Consider the following 27,939-nt stretch of genomic DNA (forward strand, 5'->3'; position numbering starts at 1 on the left):
TGCTACCGCTAGCCTGGTCCCATGGCCCACCGTCCCCGCAACTGTGAACAGGCGGGGCTGGCGATGCTTGGCGGCTTTCCTCCAGCTGCCAGGGCATTTTCTTCCCACGTCGCAATTCATCTCTCTTTGCATTTCGGAGCAGACACTGAATTACTATGTGTGGTGAGTAACTCTTGTTACATCTGTGTAGTGATCCCTTTGTAGATATCAAGCCAGGAAATTCTGTTCAAACAGATGAACCTACGATTGCCTTGTATTGACAGCCCACTGTATTTCTGTGCTAAATGCATTCATTAGTAGGTGTTCAATATTTTTAAGGAGGAAAGTCCGTGCTTTGATGGTGCGTGTTCTTGTGTGGCCTGTCAGCACTGCTGCCCTGATTTTCTGCATGGATTCATGAACAGCCATTCACTTCTGCCTTGAGTCACTTTATCTGAAGCTCTGCAGAATAGAAAAATATGTCATCTATAGAAAGATAGAAATGGGAGAAATGGGGTGGGGGAGAAATCTTGACTGTCTAAATTCTCCTGGAAACACCAGAAACACAGCTATCCTGAGACTTAAAGAAAGTGCATTGCTTATTTACATTCCTGTCAGAGAATTTTTAAAGGGCCTGAGAAGTGATCCAGAATTTATGTCTAGCATAAGGCTTGTTTGCACCATCAGCTAATCTGCCTGACAGGGATTGTAAGTGGGGGGTTTTCCTGGGGTGATGCTGTAAACTTATGCCTTATTCAACAGGCACCCTGGCCTTATTCCTGGTCAAGAATGTACTTGGTGTTTTCCCACTAGATCTTGCCAGTTGGCAGGAGGGTGGTAAGGGGCATGCCATCCACACTCCTGGAAATTCAACAAAGTTAGCCTTTATATGACATCAAAAGGCAAAACAACATTTTGCTTCTGCTGTGGACAAATGGGTGCAGATTCCCAAATTGGACACCAGTAGCAATTGACAGATCTTTTACTGGTTAGTCATTTCACTCGTATCAAAGCATCCCTGAAAGAACACCTCCCCCCATATCAACCTGATGATGCATGAAGATCATCAGAGGAGTCCCTTCTCTGTTCTCCTTCCATAAGAGAAGGATATTTAACATTTGCCCAAGTGAGGCCTTCTCTGTGGTGGCTCCCTGACTCTCCCACAGGAGATGTGCTTGGTACCAACATTGTACCTTTTTATTTGCATAGGCATTTTAAAACAAACTTTCAAAACACATACATTTTTAGATTCAAGTATGTATTTTTTTAAAATAGTTTCATCCCTCCTGATTTTACTTTTCAATGTTTAGATCAAGAAGATTTTAGGTTGTTTTATTGTACTGTGTCATATTGTTTTGTTTTTAGGTCATTTTATGTACACCGTCCTAAAATCCTTTTTGAGATTTATGCATTTTAAAAATAAAATTAAAATAAGATCTCTTCCTCCCTTTATACGTCATGCCAGTTTTCACCTGAAGACTTCCAGAGCATCATTGCCTATCGGTATACATAGCATGTGTGCTGGCCCTTTAAGAAAGGACAAGTGCCATAGGATCTTGCCTTCCAGGACAAGGTGTTCTTGTGAGAAGTGGCCATGAAACTCTTGGAACTTGTGCATGGGACTGATTACCTGCATCCAGCTTCAGGCCTGGTTCAGGCATGGAAATTGCCTTGATCTTCCTGATGGATGAACTTTGATCTCTCTGGGAGAAGAAAAAGAGGAGTGTGACCCTGTTAATGCTCCTGGACCTCTCTGTGGCTTTTGATAACATCATCCTTATCATCCTTCTGGATAGGCCGTTTGGCCTGGGGATCAGGGGTGCTGTGTGTCAGTTTTCCACCCCTAGCTGGATGGTCAGTCTCAGGAGGGTCCTGCACAGTTTTATCTTGTCCCCCATGCAATTTTGGGGGATGCTTTGTCTTTATTGAGAAGCATTTTAATCATGCACAACCTATCAAAATGGAGCCCAGTAGTGCAAAAAAGCCACAGAAGCGTACACTGAGTCATTACTAACAAAGTGAAACCAGCACATGGGTAATAATCAGACATGGCATAACCAGACTGGCTCCTGCAGCTGATGGGTCATGTGGAGAGAAACTTGGTCCAGAAGGCCATACGTTTTCCAAAGCATCTCTTTGAAGAGGAATGCAATAAATGGAGGGCCTTCCATCTCAAACGCCTCTGGCTGCGACCGGCCATTTGTCAGGTGGATTCGGCGTGCCAGCTTGCCCACAGCCACGAGGCGTGATGCTCTGCTGAGCCAATGTGATGAGTGCAGAGAGTCTGGAGACTTCGGATGAGCAGCTCTCCACAGGAGCTGCAGTCAGCAAGGCAGAACCAGATCTATATGCAGCAGTATCTGTCCAGAGTCATCGCATGTACTAAGAAAGGCTAACAGAATTTGGTAACTGTTCATGTGTATAATTCTGCTGATCTTTTAAAAAATGTTTCCCCAAAACTCTTTTACCAACCAACAGCCCAACCACACATGAAAGATCCCTGTTGCCCACATTTCATGCAATATCATTCAGATGAAATGTAAAAATTACACAGATTTTGAGTAACAATTTGGATGTATGGGATTAATTCACAATTAAGCACTCAAAGCTTGTAAGAGCCTGTATTGCCTGTTGCAAAACAGAATTTGAAGGAACATGACTAATTTGGAACAGCTGATACCATTACCAACTATTTTGTATGTCAGCAAATTTCTCATTAAGTTGTTCACAGGTTAGGGGCTTAGAGCTCAACAAAGGGCCTGAATATCCCCTGCAATTCCCATTCCTTAAACTTAAGGCTTAAAGCAACCATATTATCCACATCGGAAAGTTGCAGATGACCCAAAATAGGTATTATTGGAGATATTGCAGCAGGACCAGCCCTCCAACGAGGCAGGTGGGCCACCGCCTGCCCTCTGGCTCACTCTGAGGATTCATGGCACAAGTGATCTCCAGGGACACCCCTCCTGCAATGCCTGGTTCTGAGGAAGGCCCCGCTCAGATTCACCTCAGGCAGTGGAGTAGGAGGAGCAGCAAATTGTGTGCTCCACCCCTGTCAGGACCAGGAGGGCCCTTCATAGGTTATACTGGATGAACTGTGGGCAACTGGGATCTTTCATGTGCAGTTGGGCTCTTCATGAGTGCTATTGGGGAGGGGGGTTGCTGCCAGGCAGGGGAGAGTGCCTATATGGAAAGTGCTGCTGGGTGGGTGGGTGATCCAGAGAACTCTGCCAGCCACTCTCCCACTGTGGCATTTGCCACAGCATGGCAGCAGAGCCATCGGGGCTTTCCATAGCTGCCACCCAGCAGCACTACAGCAGGTGCTTCAGAGAGCCTGCTAGCCCCACTCTTCCACTTTGGCCACAGCGGGAGAGCGGCCAGCAGGGCTCTCCAGAGCAGCCACAACCTGCCCTCTGGCTCTGCGGATTCATGGTACAGGCGAACTCCAGGGACACCCCTCCTGCAGTGCCTGGGGGGGGCGGTTCCCAAAGAGGGTCTGGAAGCAGAGAGGCACTCTGTTGAGAGACCAGTCTCAGTCCATTCCATGCAATATAAATATAAAGCTGGTGGAGCTGGAAAGCATCATAATACACATTTAAAGTAGTTGACCCTAGACTTCCCCATCAGGGCTCTTGTAAACCAAGGGTGAGCAACCTTGTTTCTCTCAGGGACTGCACTGGCAGTGGGCAGGGCCAGAGTCAAAATGGGTGGGTCACCACTTTTCCTTCTCTGTCATCACCTTTTCTCTCTCTCTCTTCTTTCCCCTCTAGCGGGCTGCCAGAGAAGGAACAGACTACTCTTGCCAGAGGTCTGAACTGGTCACATGCAGAGGACTTTTGAAATTAGGCAGAGGTTGCCAGCTCCTGGATAATCATGGCAGTCTCCCTTTATGAATGAATTTGAATTCATTCATCTTTCCAGCATATAAATATAGATGCAGAGATTTAATGGAGAATTCTTGGAATAGAAAGTTAAATGGCGGGGGGGGGGTGGGGGTGGCCATTTTTATTGTGGCAATCCTGCCTAGCCAGGTTAGAGAGAGGGAACCCCATTGTGTGGCTCAGATTTAACCTGTTTTAAGTTTTAACACATTTTTAAAATTAAAAATATTCCGTTGAGTATATTTTACAGGTATTGTTACACCTAGCTGAGTAATATGGGATTTTCTGAGGGATATTGTCCTATGCTCTCATATAGCTTCTTGTTGAGATATATTTTAACAGAGAACTTCTGATTTGTCAGCATTAATATGCAAGCCTGAAATCCTTTCATACTCTTTTCTCAACTTGGGGAACTCAGGCATTGCCTCTCTTTGGTTGGTCAGTGCCATGTAAACTGTGAACAAGTTGATAGGTTTACCATCAACATTGGAAGCTGCCTTATGCTGAGCCAGAGCAGGGTCCACCCAGACCAGTACTGCTGTCACTGACTGGCAGCAGCTCCCCAGCATTTCAGACAGGATTCTTCCTAGACCTGCCTGGAGAACCTTCTACATGCAAAGCAAGTGCTCTGCCACTGAGCTATGGCACCTGCCTGTCGAGAATCACTCCTCTTCACAATGGGGTTCTCATTGCAAAGTCTATCCAATGGTTCAATTAATAACACAAAAAGCAGAGGTGACAGCAGGCCCCCTTGGGCCTCGTGCCTTTAGTGGTCTTTATGTTTTGAGAGTTAGGTTGATTAGTGCAAATAGTTGCCAAGGAGGTCTGAATATCTGACAGACTGGTCTAAGGAAGCCTTTTCCAACTGACCATCAGTTTCAGCACAGTGAATAAGTAAGACTGCTCAACTCCATCAAAAGCTTTGAGTGTGTCAAGCAACATTATAGCCACTGGAGTTTCGGTGTGGTTGCTGAAATGCACCACTTTCTTAACTGAGGCTGACAACTGTCAATCCAAGATGAGCCATATTTGAACTCCCACAACATATTAATGAATAACAGACCTTAATCAATTTGCAAGGGCTGCAGAAAAGTCTAGCCTGTACAATCCCAGAGACATGGCTCTTTGTCTGGTTTATGTATGAGTATTAATTTGGATTGATATGATGTTTCTGGGATGTAGCCACCTTGAGTGCCATTTTTTGGTAGGAAGGCAAGGTATTGTGTTGGCCGGGCCGTGGGCGTTGAACTCTTAGGTTAGAGGTGCCAAGATAGTGACAAATCAGATTCAAAGGTTTACTTACAAGGAGACTCTATTGGGTAAGTTACAGCACACAGGCGTACCCAATGGTTGGATCAGAGAGCTTCTCTGAACCAACAGCCATGGGGTACAATGGGTCTTATACCATACACGGTAGCAATAAGGGAGCAAAACAGCAGCAAGTGCCCCCTAGTGTTCATTCCCAGCATGGACTAACAGCATCTGGTTCTCAGCACAGCCGCCTGCAGCTTTAAGGTAAACAACCTCTGCTTCTCAGGCACATCCTGATAAGGCCTTCTGGCTCATTAGTGTGGAATGTATCAGCCTTTGACTCATCTTCACATGCTCAGAGGCTTACTAGCAAGGGAATTGCACCAATAATGAACTTATGCAAGCATTATGGATCTCTAGGCCCCTCTAACACTACGGGTGACTTGATTATGCTCCTGGGGCCAATACAGGTATAAATCAAATAAATAAATAAATAAATGAGAGAGTGATCCTATGCCCACTAGACAGTGTCTAGAGGACTATAGGATTTCTTGGTTCCTGGGAACCGAAGTTGGAGCCAATGCTCCAACTGTGGTTACCAGGAACTGTGCTCCCTGCCCCCTCCCCCACCCCCTTGTAGGTGGTATGGTTCCCGACAGTCTCCGTGCTCAGAAACAGAGCATGGAGCGGGTGACTAGGGGGGTGTTCCTGGGGGCAGGGAGGAGAGGAGACTGTGGAAGCCACTTATGCAGCTTCCTATGCACCATGTAGCCTCCCCTGCTTCCCCTCCAACACGTCCCGGCTACACAGCCAAAATCGGCCATCTAGCCCCAGAACTAAGGTGGGTGGAGCGTGGAGGAGAGGATCCCCTCTATGTTCCCCCTGCCTTGCGTAGGATAGTTGGCTGCCTCCAACTATCCCAATGAGATTGCACCCTAAATAAATAAATACGCTCCTTGTAGAATGTTGTTGAACAAGGACTCCAAATCAGGAAGGAACAAAACCTTAAATTGTTTGTAAAATTCACTAGAAAAGCTACCTGGGCCCAGTTTTGTGGTTTTTAATCACTTTCAGGATGACCACTGATTCATCTTCTGTGTTTTTCTGGTCAGGCACATGATGATGTTCCTTCTGTAGATGAGATATTTGCATTATTTGCAGGTAAGATTCTATGTGAACCTGCTGTAGTTTATCAGAGCTATATATTGCTTGCCAGGGCTGGCCCAAGGCATTTTGCTGCCTGGAGCGAAGAACAAGATGGCACCCCCTCCCATTCCATGTATGAAAGCCAACTGGCCTGCCAGATGAATCTGTCTTCAACACTGACGATGGCACAGCATCTTCCATGGCACCTGAAGGTAGCAGGCTAACTTAGAGGGCACAAAACAGGCTGCATGGCACACAGGCTTTTCCTCCAACAACTTGCTGCCGACCTCCCAAGATCTGTTGCCTGAGGCGACTGCCTCACTCTGCCTAATGGTAGGGCTGGCCCTGTTGCCAGCAGGAAATGCTGAACTCAGAGTAAAAAATGTATTTTACAGTGAAGGGGCAATTTCTGTATGGAAGACTACCATATGGAATGGCTAGTGCTCCTGCTTTGCTCCAAGAAATTACCCAAGATGCTGTTGGACTACAACTCCCATCACCCCCCAGCCATCATGGTCACTTGTGTGTTATGGGAGGTGTAGTCCAAAAACATCTGGGAACCACTAACTTGAATGGAGTAATAAGCTACTTGGATGACACTCTCATAACTGGTAAACATATGGAAGAACATATAGGAGATCTTGAAAAGGTATGAGCAAGTTTTGAAATACAGGCTTAAGGTAAAGGCAGAGACATGTGCATTGTCTCAGAATGAGGTTTCGTACTTGAGGTATTTTATAGATGCAGAAAAAAACAGCGATTGTGCCCCAGTATGCTATAATGTTTCTTCATGCAAGTCATACTTAGCTGCACTAAATTATGATGGACAACCTTAATCAATCCCCTGATACTATGCAAATATGTAAAATGGGCCTGGATAAAGAAAGAAAAGCCAGCTATCTTAGAAGCAAAAAGGTCATTTTGCACTTCAGATTAGTGGATCCATTTTGATCCAAAACATCCTTTGGCTTTCGCATGTGATGCCTCACCTGTAGGAGTAGGAGCAGTCATCCCATGAACATGTCCAGGTAGCACCTTTGCTTCCAGGACACTCTCACAAGAAAAAAGAAACTACTCCCAAATTGAGAAGAAAGCACTGGGTATTATCTGCGGGGTTGTTGTGAATATTTATTTGGAAGGAGATTTACCATTGTTACAGATAAGCCAGTTGTGAAAATCCTTTGGCTTAAGATAGGAATTACCCCTCCAGCAGCAATTAGGGTGCAAAGATAGGCCTTGATTTTGGTGGTGTACCAGTATGACATAAGGCAGGGGTGAATAATCTTTTGGGGGTCAAGGGCCACATCCCCTTGACAGAAAGTGGTCAGGGGGCACATACTGGCAGCAAGTAGAGCTAAAGCCAAAAGTGAGTGGGACACCTTTTTTCTCCCCCCCACCCCGATCCATCATCCATTTATTTTCTGTTATGTTGTTCTCTCTCTCTCATGCACACACACACACATTTCGTTCACCATCTTAGGGAGGGAGAGCTACATGGCTTGAAACACACAAACATAGACAAAAAGGAACACTCCTTCTCTCTCCCCCCTCTCCTCTTACCCCTTCTCTCTTTTTCACATCCATTCACACCCACATACACACACATCCATCTATACCCTCGCCACACATTTTTCTTCCATCAACATCCCTCCCTCACCATTTACACACTTTTCCCACTCACACACTTTCGTACCTTCCATACAGCTTTCCTTCCATGGTGGGTGAGGAAGAAGCAAAATGGTAGGGCAGGCACAGAGCAATCTACTCCTCCACTGGCAGCTTGCTTTCAATCCCTGATGGGTGGAGAAAAAGAGGCTTCTCTTCCTTGCAGCCTAGCAGGGAAGGAAAGCAAGCTGTGAGAGCAGGAAGAGACCTGGGCAGCTTAAAGAGAGGTTCAGGAGATGCCCAGGGTGCATTGAGGGCTGCACTGAACAAAGCTGAAGGCTGCAGGTTGGCTGCTTGTGACATAAGCATAAACCTCCAGAGAAGCTTCCCAATGCAGATGCCATGTCCCCGTATGGGCATCCCTTGTTCAAGGAGCCCTTAGCTACCAGGTGCAGCTAACAATTGGCTGTGGAAACACAAAGGGGTCCCATTTTGACCAAAGCACCCTCGCATGGTGGCCACATCATGTGACAGATGCGCAGTTCCACTCCATTCCGTCTTTAAAAAGAAAGAATTGGGCAGTGGGTGGGTCCTCTGGAGGCTGCAGGTGAGAATCACAAAGCGCTCCCAAGGTCGGCTCCCCACAGAGCTACATGAGCAGCACCAGGGAAGAGCAGCAATGAAAGATCTAGCCAGGAGCTACTACTGGTGGCCTCCTGGAAGGTGGAGATGCCTCTCCAAAGGCAGCCGGAGCTTCCAGCTCCAAGATGCTAGTGTTTTGGCCCTGCTCCCTTTGCCTTCGGACCCTTTGCCCACCCCTGGGACGCAGCCCCCGAGAGCTCCTCCAAATTATATTTGGCCCCCAGGTGGAGAGAGGTTCAACCACCCTCATTTGCTGTCACAAAATGCGTTGCACGTATTGCGGTACAGGAAATGTTAAACCCTGGATTATGCCGAGCGACAGGGTTACCCTGACTACTGGTCAGAAGACGAGTTGCTAGGAGGGGCTGATGGAACACTGGTTCATGTTTAATGATTTCATTGCTTTTGGTGCTGGCAGCTGTCATGGAACTATTTAGCATTGAAGAGCAGATTACAAGTGTATACATAAATGATATAAACATGAAGGCACGAGATTCCCCGTAGCGCATTCCTACGCAAAGGCGGTCCAGAGCCCCGGTCAGGGCTGCCATTCCAACAGGAGATAGGTGCTTTGGGCCACACCCTGGTCTTTGCAACTTCTTCCTTCCATCAGAACAGTCCACTGGAGCCTGGAGGACCCTAATCGCCAACTTCCCTGGCACAAGCTTGCCAAACAACACCCAGACAATCCTAGTTAAAGTCACTGGGAACTGCTGTGACTGTCAAGCCCGTTGCACCCTGTCCGTGCTGTTGGCATCCCAAATCTCCAAGCCACAGGCACAGGTAAAAGGGAGAGAGCACCAGAACGGGCAGCAAGACACTGGGAGTCTCAGTGGCTGGTTCTCCCTCATTCTTCTGGGAAGAGCACCGGAACTTGGAATAGATCAGAGCTACTTTCCTTGTAGGAAACACAAACTCAGCAGGATTTTTTTTTTTTGCTCACTAATGCCAAGCGATATGATTATTTCTCCCACCCCTTGCTTTACTAAATTGCTACCTTTATTTTTGCAATGTGTATATAATTATTCACTGTTTGTAGAATCATACCCAGCAACCCTCTGCTTTTCACAGCACTGATTTCCACTCAGTTACTGTCAGCATTTTGATTTGATTCAAAAGAGTTTTCACACACACACACACACACACACACACACACGTCATGCTTGAGCAAAATTAAGGTGGCAAGCAAAACCTGCATTCTGTTCTTTTCCGGGGGGGGGGGCACAATAACCAAAGCAGCAGCCCCCAGCAAATAGCTCTCAGAAAATATTCTTGGAATGGTCTGAGATCAAGAGACAAGGAGGAGAACTTGTTTGGGGGGAGGGTGCCATTTTTTTCATTGAAATGAGACGCCCTCAGCCACACTGCTGCAGACAATTACTTCCGAGGCCTCTGCTGCTTTCTCCGGTTTAATTGCTCCAAGCAGGCAGAGTTAGTCACTGTGTAACGTACCCAAGCAAGTGTGGGGTTTAATGAATCATACTAACGCTGCACTCCAAGCAATTAGGTAAATCTAGCTGTTCGTTAGTGAGGCATAAAATAAATTTAATCTCTCTTCTAAAAAATCAATTATAGTGCTGTAATGTATAATTCAAGTTTGGTCATGCTACATAAATTTTCTGTTTTTAGTACGTTTTTAAACGGGCTGCATTATTAGAATCTGCCATCTCTGTGCCTGTGCCGGAGGGTGTATGGCTTTGGAAAAGCAGAATGAGGACTTTGTGCACTTGCTGTCTTTTTTGGAAACAGACCCCTTCTTGTCATCTCTGGGGTCACCAGTTTTGAAATGTTTCAGAGAGAAACCCAGCCAGAGTTCCAACAAGCTGATGAAGTTGTAAATGAATCAGAGCAAGAGAAAAACATCTGGATGCCTTGTTAATTTAGGAGTCTTGGAGACACTTTTTGTGCTTTTACATCCAACAACCTGCATTTCCCAGATGCTCTGGATAACTGGAATGTTGCCTACCTGGGCTGACACCCCCGCCCCCAATCTCATGGAGATAAATACAAAAGTATCACAGATGGTTCTTTTGATTGCTTGTCAGTCATAAGTGGCTTTTTAAAGGGTTATTTTATAGGGGGTAAGTCTATCCCTGGCTATTTGCCATACAAGATAGGAATGGAACCTCCATCTTAAGTGGCAGTCCATCTCTAATTACAGCATGGGAGGGCTACCACCATCATGCCAAGCTTGGGAGCCCCCTGGGGGCATCTGGCTGACTAACAGCTGAAACCAAGTGCAGAAGGGCACAGCCTTTTTGGCTCCAAGAGCTGCATTCGTCGTCCACTGCACTAGAGGAGTTGGTGGCAGCATCGGCAGTACATTTGGCAGGGTCAAGCGGAGCACATAAAACCCCTTGGGGGTTGAGCACTCCTGGGCTAGAGAATTAACCCAGCATTAATATGTTCTTGGATAGCCATGACTACCTCCATACCTCTGCGATAGAGCACAGCTGTAGGCTCTGTATGGCAAGGAGGAGGCTGTAACTGCACAGGTCTGCATCCCAGTCGTACTGTTTTTTGATTGTCTGTTTCTATTTTGAGCCTGTATTGTTTTCATTGCTATTTTTCTTGCTGTGAACCACTCCAAGAACCAGTCAGTTAAAGGCCTGTGTTTACATTCCCTGAAAAGAGCCAACCCCAAGCACTGCTCAAGCCGGTCCTCTTGCACACCAGCATTATGCAGAGAGAAGGCATGGTGTGCTTTTGCGACATTTGGCCCAAACTCGAGAGTTCTAATGCTTCCAAGCTTTGCCTTAGGGTTATGCTGCCTCAGGCAGATGATGCTGGCTCAACAGAGGAGCGTGCGAGCAGACCAAGCCTTCGCTGCCGCCGCCCCCAACCCACACACCATCTCCACCTCCGCAGTCCCTGCACATGCTCGTGCGCTGTCGCTTGGCTGAGTCAGCTTCATGGGGGTCATTTGGAGGCTGGGCATGCACACTTCCATTTCATTGGCATGTACAGGTGCAAGCACGCACGCACACTTGTGAGAAGCGTACACTCCTGCCATCAGAGTACGTGGCATTTCCTGGAAGAACCAGAACATTTTAGGAGAAAAGACTGAGATCCAGGAGCAGCTAGAGAAGACCGAGCCTCACTCAGAAGATCGTAAGGTTGCCTTTGGGCATTTAGCTTCCCCTTCTCCTATGACCAAACCAGCCTTTATTTAGCAGGATCTCATGCTGAACTCTCTCCCAGACCCTAACGGGCCAAAGGCAGCTCTTAACGGGCAGATGCATGTGTCCTGCCCCACCCCAACACTCAAAATAGCGCTCTGCAATTGTACCCACATTGCTAATGACATCGTCGTCATCGTCATCACCACCACCACCACCACCACCACCACCATTGCAATGCAGTCCTGGAGCCAAAGAGCCAACCTCCTGATGGGATGGTACCATGGACAGCATCCATCCAGATTCCTTGCAAGTGTTCAGCTCCTACAAATGTCCTTGGTAGGTACCGCAAAAGAAGTCCCATTTCACTCTCTAGCTGTCTGCATAGGATCAAAAGCAGGCTTCCTCCCACTACCTTACCTTTCACTAGTTCCTCAAACATTTTCCTACCTGACTGTAAAACACACACACACAATATCAAGCTATTCCTTGTAAAGTAAGAAAAATGTCATTCTCTACTTCATGGCTGCACAATTTGTGACCCATCATGCTGATCACAGCTAGGGATGTCCAGATTTTGTGAAATCCATCCCATGTGTGTTTTGTGGATTGTGTGGTGTCATTCATTCTGGCATCCATTAACAGACAAATCCGATTTTTTTTTCATTATGCAGAAAAATATGCAACTAATTCTGTAAAAAGGTTCACAGCAATTTATGTAATTTGCATTAGTACATAACATTTAGCATATTGTCCCCCATTACATTCAACTTTCTCCATGTATCTTTTCCAGTCTCAGCAGAAAGTTGCATATTTTCATAGAATCATAGAATAGTAGGGTTGGAATGGGCCTACAAGGCCATCAAGTCCAACCCCCTGCTCAGTGCAGGAATCCAAGTGACAGCATCCCAGACAGATGGCTGTCCAGCCTTGTCTTGAATGCCTCCGGTGTGGGAGAGCCCACCACCTCCCCAGGTCATTGGCTCCATTGTCATATTGCTCTAACAGTCAGGAGTTTCTCCTGATGTTCAGCTGGAATCTGGCTTCCTGTCACTTGAGCCCATTATTCTGTGTCCTGCACTCTGGGATGATCGAGAAGAGATCCTGGCCTTCCTCTCTGGGACAACCTTTCAAGGACTTGAAGAGCACTATCCTATCTCCCCTCAGTCTTCTCTTCTCAAGGCTAAACAGGCCCAGTTCTTTCAGTCTCTCTTCAAAGGGCTTTGTTTCCAGTCCCCTGATCACCTTTGTTGCCCTCCTCTGAACCCTCTCCAGCTTGTCTGCATCCTTCTTAAAGTGCAGTGCCCAGAATTGGACACAGTACTCCAGATGAGGCCTAACCAGTGCTGAGTAGAGGGGAACCAATACTTTCCGGGATTTGGAAGCTATGCTTCTATTAATGCAGCCCAAAAGAGCATTGGCTTTTTTTGCAGCCACATCACATTGTTGGCTCATATTCAGCTTGTGATCAACAACAATTCCAAGATCCTTCTCACTTGTAGTGTTGTTGAGCCACGTATCCCCCATCTTGTAACTGTGCATTTGGTTTCTTTTTCCTAGGTGCAGAACTCGGCATTTATCCCTATTAAATATCATTCTGTTGTTTTCTGCCCAGCGCTCCAGTCTATCCAGATCATTTTGAATTTTGTTCCTGTCTTCCAAACTATTAGCTATCCTGCCCAATTCTGTGTCATCTGCAAATATGATCAGCATTCCCTGCACCTCCTCCTCCAAGTCATTAATACAAATGTTGAAGAGCACTGGGCCCAGGACTGAGCCCTGCAGTACCCCACTTGTTACCTCTCCCCAGTTTGCGAAAATCCCATTGATAAGCACTCTTTGAGTCCGATTCTGTAGCCAACTGTGGATCCACCGGATCGTTGTTTCATCTAGCCCACTTTGAGCTAGTTTGATCATGGGGCACTTTGTCGGAAGCTTTGCTGAAGTCAAGGTATATTATGTCTACAGCATTCCCACAGTCCACAAGGGAGGATACTTGATCAAAAAATGAGATCAGATTTGTCTGGCAGGATTTGTTCTTGACAAATCCATGTTGGCTTCGAGCAATCACTGCATTGTACAGATGGATTGCTTTATCATCTGCTCCAGAATTTTCCCAGGGATTGATGTCAGACTGACTGGTCTGTAGTTCCCAGATTCCTCCTTTTTACGCTTTTTGAAGATAGGGACATTAGCCCTCCTCCAGTCATCTGACACTTCACCCGTCCTCCATAATTGCTCAAGGATAACAGACAGTGGTTCTGAGAGTTCTTCTGCCAGCTCCTTCATTACTCTAGGATGCAGTTCATCTGGCCCTGGAGATTTGAACTCATTCCAAGTAATTAGGTGTTCCTTGACCATATGCCTATCCATCTCAAGCTGCAATCCTTCCCCTTCAGCCTGTACTTCACCTTTGCCAGGGGGGTCGCAGACCCTCTTTGGGGAGAAGACTGAGCCAAAGTAGGAACTGAGCACCTCTGCCTTTTCTTTGTCATCTGTTATCATTTTGCCATCCTTATTTAATAGCTGAACCACCATTTCTTTCCTCTGCCTTTTACTATGCATGTAGATGAAGCTTTTTTGCTGCTTTTAGCATCCCTTGCTAACCTCAGCTCGTTCTCAGCTTTAGCCTTCCTGATGCCATCCCTGCAATTCTGTGTTACCTGCCTGTACTCTTCCTTTGTTTCTTGGCCTTCTTTCCACTTCCTATTTGTGTACTTTTTTGTTTTTAGCTCATCTCTAAGCTTTTTGTGAAGCCACATTGGCTTCTTCTGTTGTCATCTACCTTTTTTTTCTTGTTGGAATTGTTTGTAATTGTGCCTTGAGAATTTCCTTTTTTAAAAGCTCCCATCCATCTTGGACTCCTTTTCTCGTTAGAGTCACTTGCCATGGGACCTTACTGATCATTGTCCTGAGTTTATTAAAATCAGCTTTCCTAAAATCCACGGTATGGGTTTGGCTACACTCGGCTTTTGCTTCCTTTTGAACCAAGAACTCAAGTATAACATGGTCGCCTTTCCCACAGAGTTCTATAACTGCTACTTTATCCACTAAGTCATCTCTGTTGGTTAGGATCATGTCAAGGATGCCAATCCTCTAGTTCCTACCTCTAGTTTCTGTAGGAGGAATTTGTCCGCAACACAAGTCAGGAATTTCCTGGAGGGGCCATGTTTTGCAAAATTTGTGTCCCAACAAATATTGGGGAAACTGAAGTCCCCCATTACTATGATGCATTACTACGTCATGCATCATACATCAAAAGCAACAAAAAAGCTTTCTTCAGCTACGTGCAAAGTAAAAGACAGAGGAAAGAAATGCTGGTTCAGCTATTAAATAAAGATAGCAAAATGATAACAGATGACAAAGAAAAGGCAGAAGTGCTCAATTCCTACTTTGGCTCAGTCTTCTCCCCAAAGAGGGTCTATGACCCCCCTCCCCCTGGCAAAGGCGAAGTACAGGCTGAAGGGGCAGGATTGCAGCTTGAGATCGATAGGCATATGGTCAAGGAACACCTAATTACTTGGAATGAGTTCAAATCTCCAGGGCCAGATGAACTGCACCCTAGAGTAATAAAGGAACTGGCAAAAGAACTCTCAGAACCGCTGTCTATTCTCTTTGAGAAATCATGGAGGATGGGGGAAGTGCCAGATGACTGGAGGAGGGCTAATGTTGTCCCTATCTTCAAAAAGGGTAAAAAGGAGGAACCTGGGAACTACAGACCAGTCAGTCTGACATCAATCCCTGGGAAAATTCTGGAGCAGATGATAAAGCAATCCATCTGTAAGCACCTTGAAAACAATGCCGTGATTACTCGATCAGGGGAATGGAAACAAAGCCGTATGAAGAGAGACTGAAAGAACTTGGCCTGTTTAGCCTTGAGAAGAGAAGACTGAGGGGAGATATGATAGCACTCTTCAACTACTTGAAAGGTTGTCACAGAGAGGAAGGCCAGGATCTCTTCTCGATCATCCCAGAGTGCAGGACACGGAAGAATGGGCTCAAGTTACAGGAAGCCAGATTCTGGCTGAACATCAGGAGAAACTTCCTGACTGTGAGAACAATATAACAATGGAACCAATGACCTGGGGAGGTGGTGGGCTCTCCCACACTGGAGGCATTCAAGATGAAGCTGGACAGCCATCTGTCAGGGATGCTTTGACTTAGATTCCCTGCACTGAGCAGGGTGTTGCTCTCGGTGGTCTTATAGGCCCCTTCCAACCCTACTACTCTATGATTCTGTGGGACCCACTATACACATTTTGAACTCAGCCTTGCCTTTTCATATCTGAGCTATTTGAGATTTGATTCATTTTTCCTATTACTCTCACTGACAAAATCTAGGTCTACCAAAATCTTTCTGGATCAGAGCTCAATGGTCTCTCTACTGCCCCCCCCCCCGCCCATATTTTGGTGTCAATCTGATTTTCCCTACATATAAATATGCAAGACCCTGGGAATGACCAAAACCCATTTTCTAAATCTTCTCAGGGGATTGGGGGCAGGGGGGAGAGAGAGAGGGAGGGAGGGAGAGGGAGAGAGAGACCAGAGATCCAAAGTATTCAACCTACTGACTATAGTTGTGGAGCTACCTAGAGGAAGTGTAGAGAAAACCCGAGACTCCTATGGAAGGAATTACCCTTTCCAATCTCCCCTCCACCCAGTAGGTCACCATCAGAAAAGAAAAACAGGAGCTATTCTTCGTCAGTGTATCCAGCACCAGCTCAGCCCCAATAAAATAAGTAGCCATGCTGTCCTGCTCATATAGGTTCAGCTTCTTTGCTAAGCAAACACCAAGTTAACTGTAACAAAGAAGTCAATTTAGCAAGCCCAAAAGTCAAGCATAGTTTTATTGGGCAAACATGGATTTTCCAGAGAGAGGTCAGAAGCATAGCCAAAGTCAAACATACAGGATATTAGTCAGGGAGGAGAGTCAGAGTCTAAAAGGCAGCATCAGGCAGAAGTCAATAACACAGAGGTCCAAACACAAGTCAAGTTACCAGATACTGGAGCTGAAGAAACAGCACTGTTTTCAGCAAACACTAGACTGATAATGCAGGCTCATATTACCAGAGCCTCCTGAGTCCCAAGTGAGGCTCAGTTGTAGTACATTACAAGCTTTACTCTTGAGGAGTTCCCTCCTCTTGAGAAGTCCTTCCTTGGAGTCAGGTATTTCTTCAAGGATCTGCCTTTTAAGGTGACGATGCCCTCTGGGACTCAGGGGTCGCTCAGACTCAGAAGCAGGTCCACCGCCACCCCTCCACCACCGCCATTAAGTCCAGGGTCTAAAATTACTTACCTACAACCACTGCACATGTTGAATCAACTTTACTTTTTAAATGCCTCACGGTGCAACCCTATATTGGAATTACACTCCAGGCACCTCAGAGATCATCTAGTCCAACCCACTACAAATGCAGGAAATCCACTACTACAGCATTCCCGATAGGGAGCCATCCAGCCTCTCCTTAAAGGTCTAACCAAGGAGAATCCACCACCTTTCAAGGCGGTCTGTTCCACTGTCAAGTAGCTCATACCACCAAGAAATGCTTCTAAATGTTTAGTCAAAATTGTTTTTCTTGTAATTTGAACCCATTAGTTTGTGTCCTGCCCTCTGGAGCAGCAGAAAACACATTTGCTCCATCTTCTATGTGACAACCCTTCAGATATCTGAAGATGCTACCCTATTGCCTCTTAATAATTTCTTCTCCAGGCTAAACGTACCCACATCTTTCAACCTTTCCTCATAGGAGTCAGTCTTCAGGCCCCTCACCATCTTCATTACACTCTTCAGAAATCATATAGCTGAGGGTCAATAGCTATAGGCTGTATGTAATTCCAGAACAGTCCAAAGCTAAACGCTACCACCGTGACAGATCCTCATCAACGTGGTTTCCCACTGCCATCTCCACAGCTCTGAACACAAGGGAAGGGACTCGGGATTCCTGGCATTATCTAAGCCAGGCAATCCATACACAGGGTTCCAAACCCCAGACAAGGAATGGGAATGATTCCTGGAATGATCCCTCAGGCAATCTAAGGGTAAATTCTTGAAAGGCCTAAACAAAACCACACCCACAGAGAGTTAGTCCAACTTTGAATCTTTTGTCGATAACTCCAGGCTACATAGGCAAGGCCAAGGGAAGGGTAAACCCACACACACAAGGAGTTCCGTGCCACCACTTTCACATTAGTAACTCCATGCCACATGAGTTACAGGCTGAAGGGGCAGGATTGCAGTTTGAGATCAATAGGCATATGGTCAAGGAACACCTCATTACTTTGTATGAGTTCAAATCTCCAGGGCCAGATGAACTGCATCCTAGAGTAATAAAGGAACTGGCAGAAGAACTCTCAGAACTGCTGTCTGTTATCCCTGAGCAATCATGGAGGACAGGTGAAGTGTCAGATGACTAGAGGAGGGCTAATGTTGTCCCTATCTTCAAAAAGTGTAAAAAGGAGGAATCTGGGAACTACAGACCAGTCAGTCTGACATCAATCCCTGGGAAAAATCTGGAGCAGATGACAAAGCAATCCATCTGTACAATACAGTGATTAATCGAAGCCAACATGGATTTGTCAAGAACAAATCCTGCCAGACGAATCTGATCTCATTTTTTGATCAAGTCAACTCCCTTGTGGACCATGGGAATGCCATAGACATAATATATCTCGACTTCAGCAAAGCTTTGGACAAAGTGCCCCATGTCTCTATCCTGATGAGCAAACTAGTTCAAAGTGGGCTAGATGAAACAACGATCTGGTGGATCCACAGTTGGCTACAGAATCGGACTCAAAGAGTGCTTATCAATGGGAACTTCTCAAACTGGGGAGAGGTAATGAGCGGGGTACCGCAGGGCTCAGTCCTGGGCCCAGTGCTCTTCAACATTTGTATTAATGACTTGGAGGAGGAGGTGCAGGGAATGCTGATCAAATTTGCAGATGGCACAAAATTGGGCGGGACAGCTAATACTTTGGAAGACAGAAACAAAATTCAGAGTGATCTTGATAGACTGGAGCGATGGGCAGAAAACAGCAGAATGATATTTAATAGGGATAAATGCCAAGTTCTGCACCTAGGAAAAAGAAAGCAAATGCACAGTTACAAGATGGGGGATATGTGGCTCAACAACACTACAAGCGAGAAAGATCTTGGAATTGTTGTCGATCACAAGCTGAATATGAGCCAACAATGTGATGTGGCTGCAAAAAAGGCCAATGCTCTTTTGGGCTGCATTAATAGAAGCATAGTTTCCAAATCCCGGGAAGTACTAGTTCCCCTCTACTCAGCACTGGTTAGGCCTCATCTGGAGTACTGTGTCCAGTTCTGGGCACCACACTTTAAGAAGGATGCAGACAAGCTGGAGAGGGTTCAGAGAAGGGCAATGAAGACGATCAGGGGACTGGAAACAAAGCCCTATGAAGAGAGACTGAAAGAACTGGGCATGTTTAGCCTTGAGAAGAGAAGACTGAGGGGAGATAGGATAATGCTCTTCTACTCCTTGAAAGGTTGTCCCAGACAGGAAGGCCAGGATCTCTTCTTGATCATCCCAGAGTGCAGGACACGGAAGAATGGGCTCAAGTGACAGGAAGCCAGATTCCAGCTGAACATCAGGAAAAACCTCCTGTTAGAGCAATACGACAATGGAACCAATTACCTAGGGAGGCGGTGGGCTCTCCCACACTGGAGGCATTCAAGACGAGGCTGGACAGCCATCTGTCTGGGATGCTGTCACTTGGATTCCTGCACTGAGCAGGGGGTTGGACTCGATGGCCTTGTAGGCCCCTTCCAACCCTACTATTCTATGATTCTATGAGTCCAGGCACAGGAAAGTCCAAAAGTTGTAGATCAAACCCAGCCTGCTGGTACGCTGAGCTGACAACAAAGACACACAATCCACAGCAAACGAGAGTTGAAGTCTATGAAAAGCCTCACAGTACTTTTCATGGCAAGTCTTTAGCAATCCAAAGTTCCAGTTAAGGGAGACTTCATGTGCAGAGTGCCTCCAAAAGCCCAGATGATTATGGATCCAAACAGAGAAGACTTCAGGCAATGAAGACGAGATGTTCCTAGCAAAGGCTCTTCACCTTTGCATCAGTTTAAAAGGGAAGGCGTGACTGTAGGACACCCCCTCCAGATCCCTTGACCGACAAGGGCCTGTAGCCTTTCAGCAAGGCCTCTGTCTAAACAGGGCATCACTGCTCAGCCCTCCAGCAGTGAAACTTCGACCTGGGCGACCCTTCTGCAAACCCCACCCCACCCCTGTCAGGTTCTCACGGACAGCTTCCGGCCTCCCTGCCTGCCAAGGCCAGACCAGCAGGTGGACAGGGAGTGGGTTGACTCCCCCTGGCTCTGCTCTGGGAACACTGACAGCAATAAGCTCACACAGATTCTGACATTCCAGACACTGAATAGTCCCCAGCCCTTCCAGGCTACTTCCAATCAAATCCTGGCTATAACCTACAAGGCCCACTGCAGTGCTAACGCTGGGCCCTGGCACTGAGATTACATCAGCAAGTTCCTGTGGTATCTAGGATGCAGTTCATCAGACCCTGAAGACCAGAATACATTTAGAGCAGGAGTGGGTAACCTCCAGTCTGTGGACCTAATCTGGTCTGCAGAGGTTGCCCATCCAGCCTGAGGAGACTTTGGTTCCCTCTATGGGCCCCGCCCACTCCCCTCTCCAACCCCCACACGCTGGCCTGGGGGCCACCAGGTGTATGGAGAGGAGGTGGGGAGAGGAGTCCCTTTATTAGCTCCCATCTGCAACGGAGGGGGATCACAGATCAGAAATAACAAATGGAGCCCCCTACTTAGCAGTGTGCAACAGGCTTTGCTGGCCCTGTGTCATCCCCAATGGAGGAAAGGAGTGAGACGCGAGGACAAGCGCCACACAGGGGGATCCCGGCGTTACAAGGAGATGCCTTTCCTTAGTGCGCTTCTCCCTTCCCGATTGGGAGGAGGAGCGGCAAGCTAAGTCATTCGCCCAGACTGTGACCCCCCCAATGGCGGAAGGACCTGGGCAGGCAAAAATGTGAGGTCAGCAGCTTGTTGCACAATGCATCCTGGACCTCTCCATCTGGAAGCATCGATGGAGCAGGACAAACAGCCATCGCACACACAGAGTTTCACCACAACCCCCCAAGGGGGTGGGGGGCCGGATCCCCACAGTCGTGGCAGGGTCCTTCTCTCCTCCCCATGGGGTGCGGGAGGAGGCTGAGGCACGAGTGCTGGCACACCACCCTGGCAGGCTTCAGTGAGGTGTTCAGGGGTGCTGTGGGCACGTCTGTCGTTTTCCCTCCGTTCTTTATTTTCCTCCTCGTGTCTTTCCCCCTCCGTTCCTGTGCTGAGCTCGCCTTGGATAAGGCGGGTGTTCTGCTAGCAGTGGCATATCTCTCTGGTCCCAGCATGCTGTAGGTATAGAATCGCTCTGTAAATATACATCATGCATAGGCTTCATGCCAAAGAATACATATTGCATATTTAATAGTTTAAAAGTGTTTATTTTTTTTCCTACCGCAGAGATCAGAGATACCCATGCTGTCTATTTGACAAGTTGGTGGGACTTTTTTTTTAATTGAAAGAGCCTGCCAATTTTCCAGTGAGTCATATACAAAGTGATTAAATTCCTTGTTAAGTAGTTTGTTGGTGACAAACAGAGCACAGGAAGAATGATTCCTGTGTGTGAGGCGAAGCTCCGATTTCTTCATCTCTGTGAAAGGAGAGGAAGATCAAGGGTTGCATTTAACAAAATGAGTTGCCCTTTATGTCTGTACACAGCCGTCCCTCATAGCAGTAATTGTGGAAGCGAGAATATCGTTAAGAAATAACAAATAGCCTTGCAAGGCTCATATCCAGAGTACGGTGCTATAAAACCTAATTAGAATGTGCAGATAATGATGGAGAGGCGCAAGGCCCATTTACATGGAACAAAGGCACGGAGAAAACAGGGAAGCTGTCACCTGCGCTGGTGAGCAGGAGCGCTGTCAAGCCTGTTAAGGACACAGTGGCCCAGCACCTGTGCTGGGTGGGGAGCAGGGAGAGATGGCTCTGGTGCCGCAGTTTGCAGTTGCCAGGCACTGGGAATTGTGTGCCCTTAGATCACCTCAAGGGAAACGAATGATGATGATAATAATACCTGGCAGTTATACACAGCGCTCTAGAGTGTACAGAGTTGCACATCTCAGTAATCCTTATGACAGCCCTGTAACTTAGTAAGGCAATGTGCAGTCCTATGTGTGTCTACTCAGAAGTAAACTCCACTGAGTTCAATGGGACTTACTCCCAGGCAAATGTATATAGGTTTAATATATACTAAGTTAACCGTACTAAGTTAGTATGTGGGGAGTCTGAGGCTGAGAGCAGAGCAGATTCTCTTAGCCACTTCATGAGTTAATGACAGAGGCCAATTTTTTTTTATTACATTTCTATATTGCCCAATAGCTGAAGCTCTCTGAGTAGTTCACAACAGTCAAAACCACAAAATACAATGCATTCTGGACCTCCCCATCTGGAAGCATTGATGGAGCAGGACAAACAGCCACTGCACACGCAGTTTCACCACAACCCCGGGGGGGCGGATCCCTACAGTCGTGGCAGCCGCCTTCTCTCCTCCACATGTGGTGTGGGGGGAGGCTGAGGCATGAGTGCTGGCATACCACCCCGGCGGGCTTCAGTTGGATTTTCAGGGGTGCTGCGGGCATGTCTGGTGCTTCCCTACTGGAATTATATGTTGTTGTTGTTCAGTCGTGTCCGACTCTTCGTGACCCCATGGACCACAGCACGTCAGGCCTTCCTGTCCTGCGCTCTCTCCCAGAGTGTGCTCAAGTCCATATTCATGCATCGGTGATGCTGTCTAGCCATCTCATCCTCTGCCGTCCCCTTCTCCTTTTGCCTTCAATCTTTCCCAGCATCAGGGTCTTTTCCAGGGAGTTTTCTCTTCGCATTAGGTGGCCAAAATATTTGAGCTTCAGCTTCAGGATCTGTCCTTCCAATGAGCACTCAGGGTTGATTTCCTTTAGGACTGACTGATTGGACCGCCTTGCAGTCCAGGGGACTCGTAAGAGTCTTCTCCAGCACCACAGTTTGAAGGCATCAATTCTTCGGCGCTCAGCCTTCCTTATAGTCCAGCTCTCACAGCCATACGTTGCTACTGGGAAAACCATAGCTTTGATTATACGAATCTTTGTTGGCAAGGTGATGTCTCTGCTTCTTACTATGCTGTCTAGGTTTGCCATAGCTTTCCTCCCAAGGAGCAAGCGTCTTTTAATTTCATGGCTACAGTCACCGTCTGCGGTGATCTTGGAGCCCAAGAAAATAAAATCTGTCACTGCTTCCATTTCTTCCCCTTCTATATGCCAGGAAGTGATGGGGCCAGATGCCATGATCTTTGTTTTTTTAATGTTGAGTTTCAAACCAGGTTTTGCACTCTCCACTTTCACCCTCAACAAGAGGCTCTTTAAATCCACTTCGCTTTCTGCCATTAGGGTGGTATCGTCTGTGTATCTGAGGCTGTTGATAATTCTCTCGGCAATCTTAATTCCGACCTGTGATTCATCCAACCCGGCGTTTCTCATGATGTACTCTGCATATAAATTAAATAAGCAGGGTGACAATATACAGCCTTGTCGTACTCCTTTCCCAATTTTGAACCAATCGGTTGCTCCATGTCTGGTTCTTACTGTTACTTCTTGTCCCTCGTACAGGTTTCTCAGGAAATAGGTAAGGTGGTCTGGTACTCCCATCACTTTAAGAATTTGCCACAGTTTGTTGTGATCCACACAATCAAAGGCTTTAGCGTAGTCAATGAAGCAGAAATAGACGTTTTTCTGGAATTCTCTTGCTTTCTCCATGATCCAGCGAATGTTGGCGATTTGATCTCGAGTTCCTCTGCCTCTTCGAAACCCAGCTTGTACTTCCGGTAGTTCTTGGTTCACATACCGCTGAAGCCTAGCTTGTTGGATTTTGAGCATCACCTTGCTGGCATGTGAAATGAGCGCAATTGTGCGGTAGTTTGAACACTCTTTGGCGTTGCCCTTCTTTGGAATTGGAATGTAAACTGACCTTTTCCAGTCTTGTGGCCACTGTTGAGTGTTCCAAATTTGCTGGCATATTGAGTGCAGCACTTTAATAGCATCACCTTTTAGGATTTTAAATAGCTCAGCTGGAATACTGTCATCTCTGCTAGCTTTGTTGTTACTAATGCTTCCTAAGGCCCACTTGACTTCACTCTCTAGGATGTCCGGCTCAAGTTCAGTGACCACACTATCAGGGACATTCAGATCTTTCCTGTATAGTTCTTCTGTGTCTTCTTTCCACCTCTTCTGAATCTCATCTGCTTCTGTTAGGTCCCTGCCTTCTTTGTCCTTTATCATGCCCGTCTTTGCACAAAACGATCCCTTGAGATCTCCGATTTTCTTGAAAAGATCTCTAGTCTTTCCCATTCTATCCTCGATTTCTTTGCACTGTGCATTTAAGAAGGCCTTCTAGTCTCTCCTTGCTATTCTCTAGAACTCTGCATTCAGTTGGATATATCTTCCCCCTTCTCCCTTGCTTTTTGCTTCCCTTCTTTCCTCAGCTACTTGTAAAGCCTCATCAGACAGCCACTTGGCTTTCTTGCAGTTCTTTCTCTTTGGGATGGATTGAGTTGCTGCCTCCTGAACAATGTTACGGACCTGCGTCCATAGTTCCTCAGGCACTCTGTCTATCAGGTCTAATCCCTGAAATCTATTCCTCACCTCCACTGTATATTCATAAGGGACATGATGTAGGTCATACCTGAATGGTTTAGTGGTTTTCCCTACGTTCTTCAATTTAAGCTGAAATTTTACAACAAGAAGCTCATGATCTGAGCCACAGTCAGCTCCAGGTCTTGTTTTTACTGACTGTATGGAGCTGCTCCATCTTTGGCTGCAAAGGACATAATCAATCTGATTTCGATATTGACCATCTGGTGATGTCCATGTGTAGAGGACATCTTGTGCTGTTGGAAAAGAGTGTTTGCTATGATCAGCGTGTTCTCTTGGCAAAACTCTAGGAGCCTTTGTCCTGCTTCATTTTGTACACCAAGGCCATGTCTGCCTGTTATCCCGGTGATTTCTTGACTTCCCACTTTAGCATTCCAATCCCCTATGATGAAGAGGACATCTTTTTTTGGTGTTAGTTCTAGAAGGTGTTGTAGGTCTTCATAGAACTGATCAACCTCAGCTTCTTCGGCATCAGTGGTTGGGGCATAGACTTGAATTACTGTGACGTTGAATGGTTTGCCTTGGATTCGTACTGAGATCATTCTATTGTTTTTGGGATTGTACCCCAGTACTGCTTTTCCCACCCTTTTGTTGACTATGAGTGCTACTCCATTTCTTCTAAGGGATTCTTGCCCATAGTAGTAGATATGATGGACACCTGAATTAAATTCGCCCATGCTTGTCCATTGTAGTTCGCTGATTCCCAAGATGTCGATGTTCAATCTTGCCATCTCACGTTTGACCACCTCCAGCTTACCTTGATTCATTGATCTTACATTCCAGGTTCCTAAACAATATTGTTCTTTACAGCATCGGACTTTCTTTTCACCACCAGACACATCCACAGCTGAGTGTCCTTTCGGCTTTGGCCCAGCCACTTCACTCTTTCTGGCGCTACTTGGAACTTCCCTCTGCTCTTCCCCAGTAGTATATTGGCCACCTTCCGACCTGAGGGGCTCATCTTCCGGCGTCATATCTTTTAGCCTTGTGATACATTCCATGGCAAGAATACTGGAGTGGGTTGCCATTTCCTTCTCCAGTGGGCCACATTTTGTCAGAACTCTCCACCATGACCTGTCTGTCTTGGGTGACCCTGCACGGCATAGCTTATGGCTTCACTGAGTTACGCAAGCCCCTTCACCACAACAAGGCAGTGATCCATGAAGGGGACTGGAATTGTATAGGAATGTAATAAACCGTAAAATACAACAACATGATAAAACATAATCAGAAAGAGCAATCCTGTGGTCCCTGTGATTGTTTGGAGTCCCCCTCCCATGGCCATAGTTGTTGCTAAAACCTTGGGAGGGGGACTCTGAGGTTTGATCCCCCCTGCCCCTTCACGGCTGAAAGAACCACACTGCCTGTTTCTAGAGGGCACCAATGTGGCCTTGGAGCGAGGGGAAAGGGGGAGTTCTGGGGGAGGGGGGGAGAGGCCAAGATATGAGAAATCCTACGGCCTCTCCAGCCCCAGCTCAGCTCCTGCCACCCTGCCATCTCTAGACGGGCTCAAAGGCCTGCCTGGAGGGAAAGCATTCAAAAGGAGGACAGAGAGGCAAAAGTCACCTCCGCGGCTCCTCCCGCTCTGCCGGCAGCAGCCCTCTGAGACCAGGGTCTTCCTTCTAAAACTTTGCTCTAAGCTTTCAAAAGTTTAAAACTACAGTCTAAAAACCAATAGCAGTGTAAACATCTAAAAAATACAGTAACAGATTTTAAAATAACAAAAACAAACTATTAGTGTCTTACACTAGTTCTCTGTCCACAGGCAATGAGCATTGATTGCAGTCCATGCATTCCATAACTATCTGTCTAAATCAGATGTCCTCCAGATGTTTTGGGCTTCAACTCCCATCAGTCCCAGCTAGCATGGCCAACAGTTATGCTAGCTGGCTGATGGAGGTTGAAGTCCAAAACATATCTGGAGGACATCAAGTTGGGGACGTCTGGTGTACATCCACTTGAGTCTTTAGTACTAAAAGTGAAATTGTGTCACGGAACCTGACTGTGTTTGTGTTTTTTACTGCTAATCTACTGTGGTGGGTTTCACTGCTGGATGTGCTCCTTCTGCTGCAGGTTCACACTTGGCCAGTGGTTGCTTGGTGCGGAACTTCTGCTGGGTTGGGCTAGATGGCCTCTGGATGCACCTCTGTTCTCCGAGTCTAATCTCTCCGTATGGCGCCACGTTGCTAAAAGCAGAAGGGAAGTTCCATCGCTGTGGAACTGAAGAGCCAGAACCAAATAAACTGCCATCTCCTCCCCCTCCCTCCCAGCGTGTTTAAATTATCTGACAAGCAGCTCATCATTAATACTGTTTGCCTAATTAACACATTTCTTGAATGACAGCAAACATGTAAACAGGTTTCACTGAGCAAACGGCTGCCTGATTAAAACTCCAGTCTGAGCTAATTATATGGAAATTTCTTCATTAGTTTCCCTCTTTTTTTCCATGAGCAGCCACTCGGGCTGCGTTAATAATCAGCCCAGATTGCCACGGGGGGCTGGGCCGCTTTCAGAGCTCCTTCCCGCTCCCCCATTTCGAAGCTGCGATTAACTGCTGGTCCCAAGCTGGCCCAGGCAAATCCCCTCGGAGCAAGGGGGAACCGCGGGCCGGGCTGTGTCAGGCGTGGCGCTGAGTTAACCAGCCATGAACTTGCTGCAGAGGCGGGCCACCGAGAAGCCTCAGCCATCTCCAGTTCTCCAAGAAGGGGGAACGGGGCCGCGCGGCCCTACGCAGATGCGCCACTCTCGCGCTCAGCCCTGGGGCAGCAGGGGTGAGCTGCGCAGGTCTACGCTGCACTCTGAGCTCGCCTGCAACCCGTCACGGACTCCTGCCTTCCAACGTTATCGCGGTGAAAACGGGACGCGCCTGGGCGCTTACAGAATACCCTCCATTCTCACCCCAAAGATCAATGCTTCTCTCCCTCCCTCCCTCGCACACACGCACGCGCACACAGGGCGGCCCTACCGTTAGGCGGACTGAGGCGGCGGCTGCGGGCAGCAGGCGCTGGGCGGTGGCAACGAGGCGTGGGGAGACTGCGCCGCGCAGCCCGACCTGCTCCCGCCCACTTCGCCTCCTGCCTTCGGGTGCGGCGGAGAGCGCTGTCCCGCCGTCGGCGTGCAAGGGAGGCTCGGCCGCCAGCCCCTTGGCTGCTGTGCACGGCAGGGAAGGCGGCCCCCTCTCGCGCTTCGCCGCAGGCCGCGGAACGCCTGGGGCAGCCTGCGCGCGCGGCCGCAGCCGCCGTCGCAGCGAGGCCCCCCCCGCCGTACTCTGCACGAAGCGGCACCGCGACCCCCGCCCCGGCTTCTGGAGCGGGGGGGGGGCGCGCCTGCGCGCGCCTGGACGTTGGCCGCAGCGCCCTTCGGAGAGCAGCAGCCAAGAGCTCAGCCGGCGGCCGGGGGCGGCGACGCCCCCTCAGGATGCGCCGGCGCGCTCGTGCTGCGGGAGCTGCGACTCGGCCGGGGGCGGCAGCGCTTCCCCGCGGAGGACGGCGCATTCTCCGCCGCCTTCGGCAGAGGGGGCGGGCGGGGGACGGAGGGCCCCGGGGCTTTGAGCGCACGTCGAGGCGCGCCGC

At 47.7% G+C, this 27,939-nt stretch overlaps 1 protein-coding gene across 2 annotated transcripts; it reads right to left on the reverse strand.

The window, feature by feature from the left end:
• Positions 1-237: 237 nt before the first annotated feature.
• Positions 238-27,939, reverse strand: LOC146337324 (uncharacterized). 2 transcript variants are annotated; one of them, XM_084817609.1, is made up of 5 exons: positions 27,333-27,939; positions 7,951-8,089; positions 6,151-6,242; positions 1,610-1,682; positions 254-441 (listed from the first exon to the last, which is right to left on the reverse strand). In XM_084817609.1, exons 1-2 carry the CDS (start codon positions 27,859-27,861, stop codon positions 8,019-8,021), a joined length of 600 nt encoding a protein of 199 aa, XP_084673735.1. In that variant the 5' UTR covers positions 27,862-27,939; the 3' UTR covers positions 254-441; positions 1,610-1,682; positions 6,151-6,242; positions 7,951-8,018. The 2 variants fall into 2 exon arrangements, 1 of the variants encoding a protein (XP_084673735.1); XR_014785434.1 differs by lacking the exon at positions 7,951-8,089 and having other exon boundaries at positions 238-441; positions 27,333-27,854.

This window comes from Heloderma suspectum, chromosome 11, assembly GCF_057233095.1.
Source record: "Heloderma suspectum isolate Gila_16-S chromosome 11, 16-S_ref, whole genome shotgun sequence".
Classification (NCBI taxonomy): domain Eukaryota; kingdom Metazoa; phylum Chordata; class Lepidosauria; order Squamata; family Helodermatidae; genus Heloderma; species Heloderma suspectum.

What these genes read in the sequence shown, in the direction of transcription:
- LOC146337324 (XM_084817609.1), bottom strand. Translation starts at nt 27,861, where the DNA reads ATGCGCCGTCCTCCGCGGGGAAGCGCTGCCGCCCCCGGCCGAGTCGCA. An exon ending in CCGCCTCAGTCCGCCTAACG is followed by an intron (nt 8,090 to 27,332) that starts GTAGGGCCGCCC and finishes CTTCCCTGCTAG; the next exon opens with GCTGCAAGGAAGAGAAGCCT.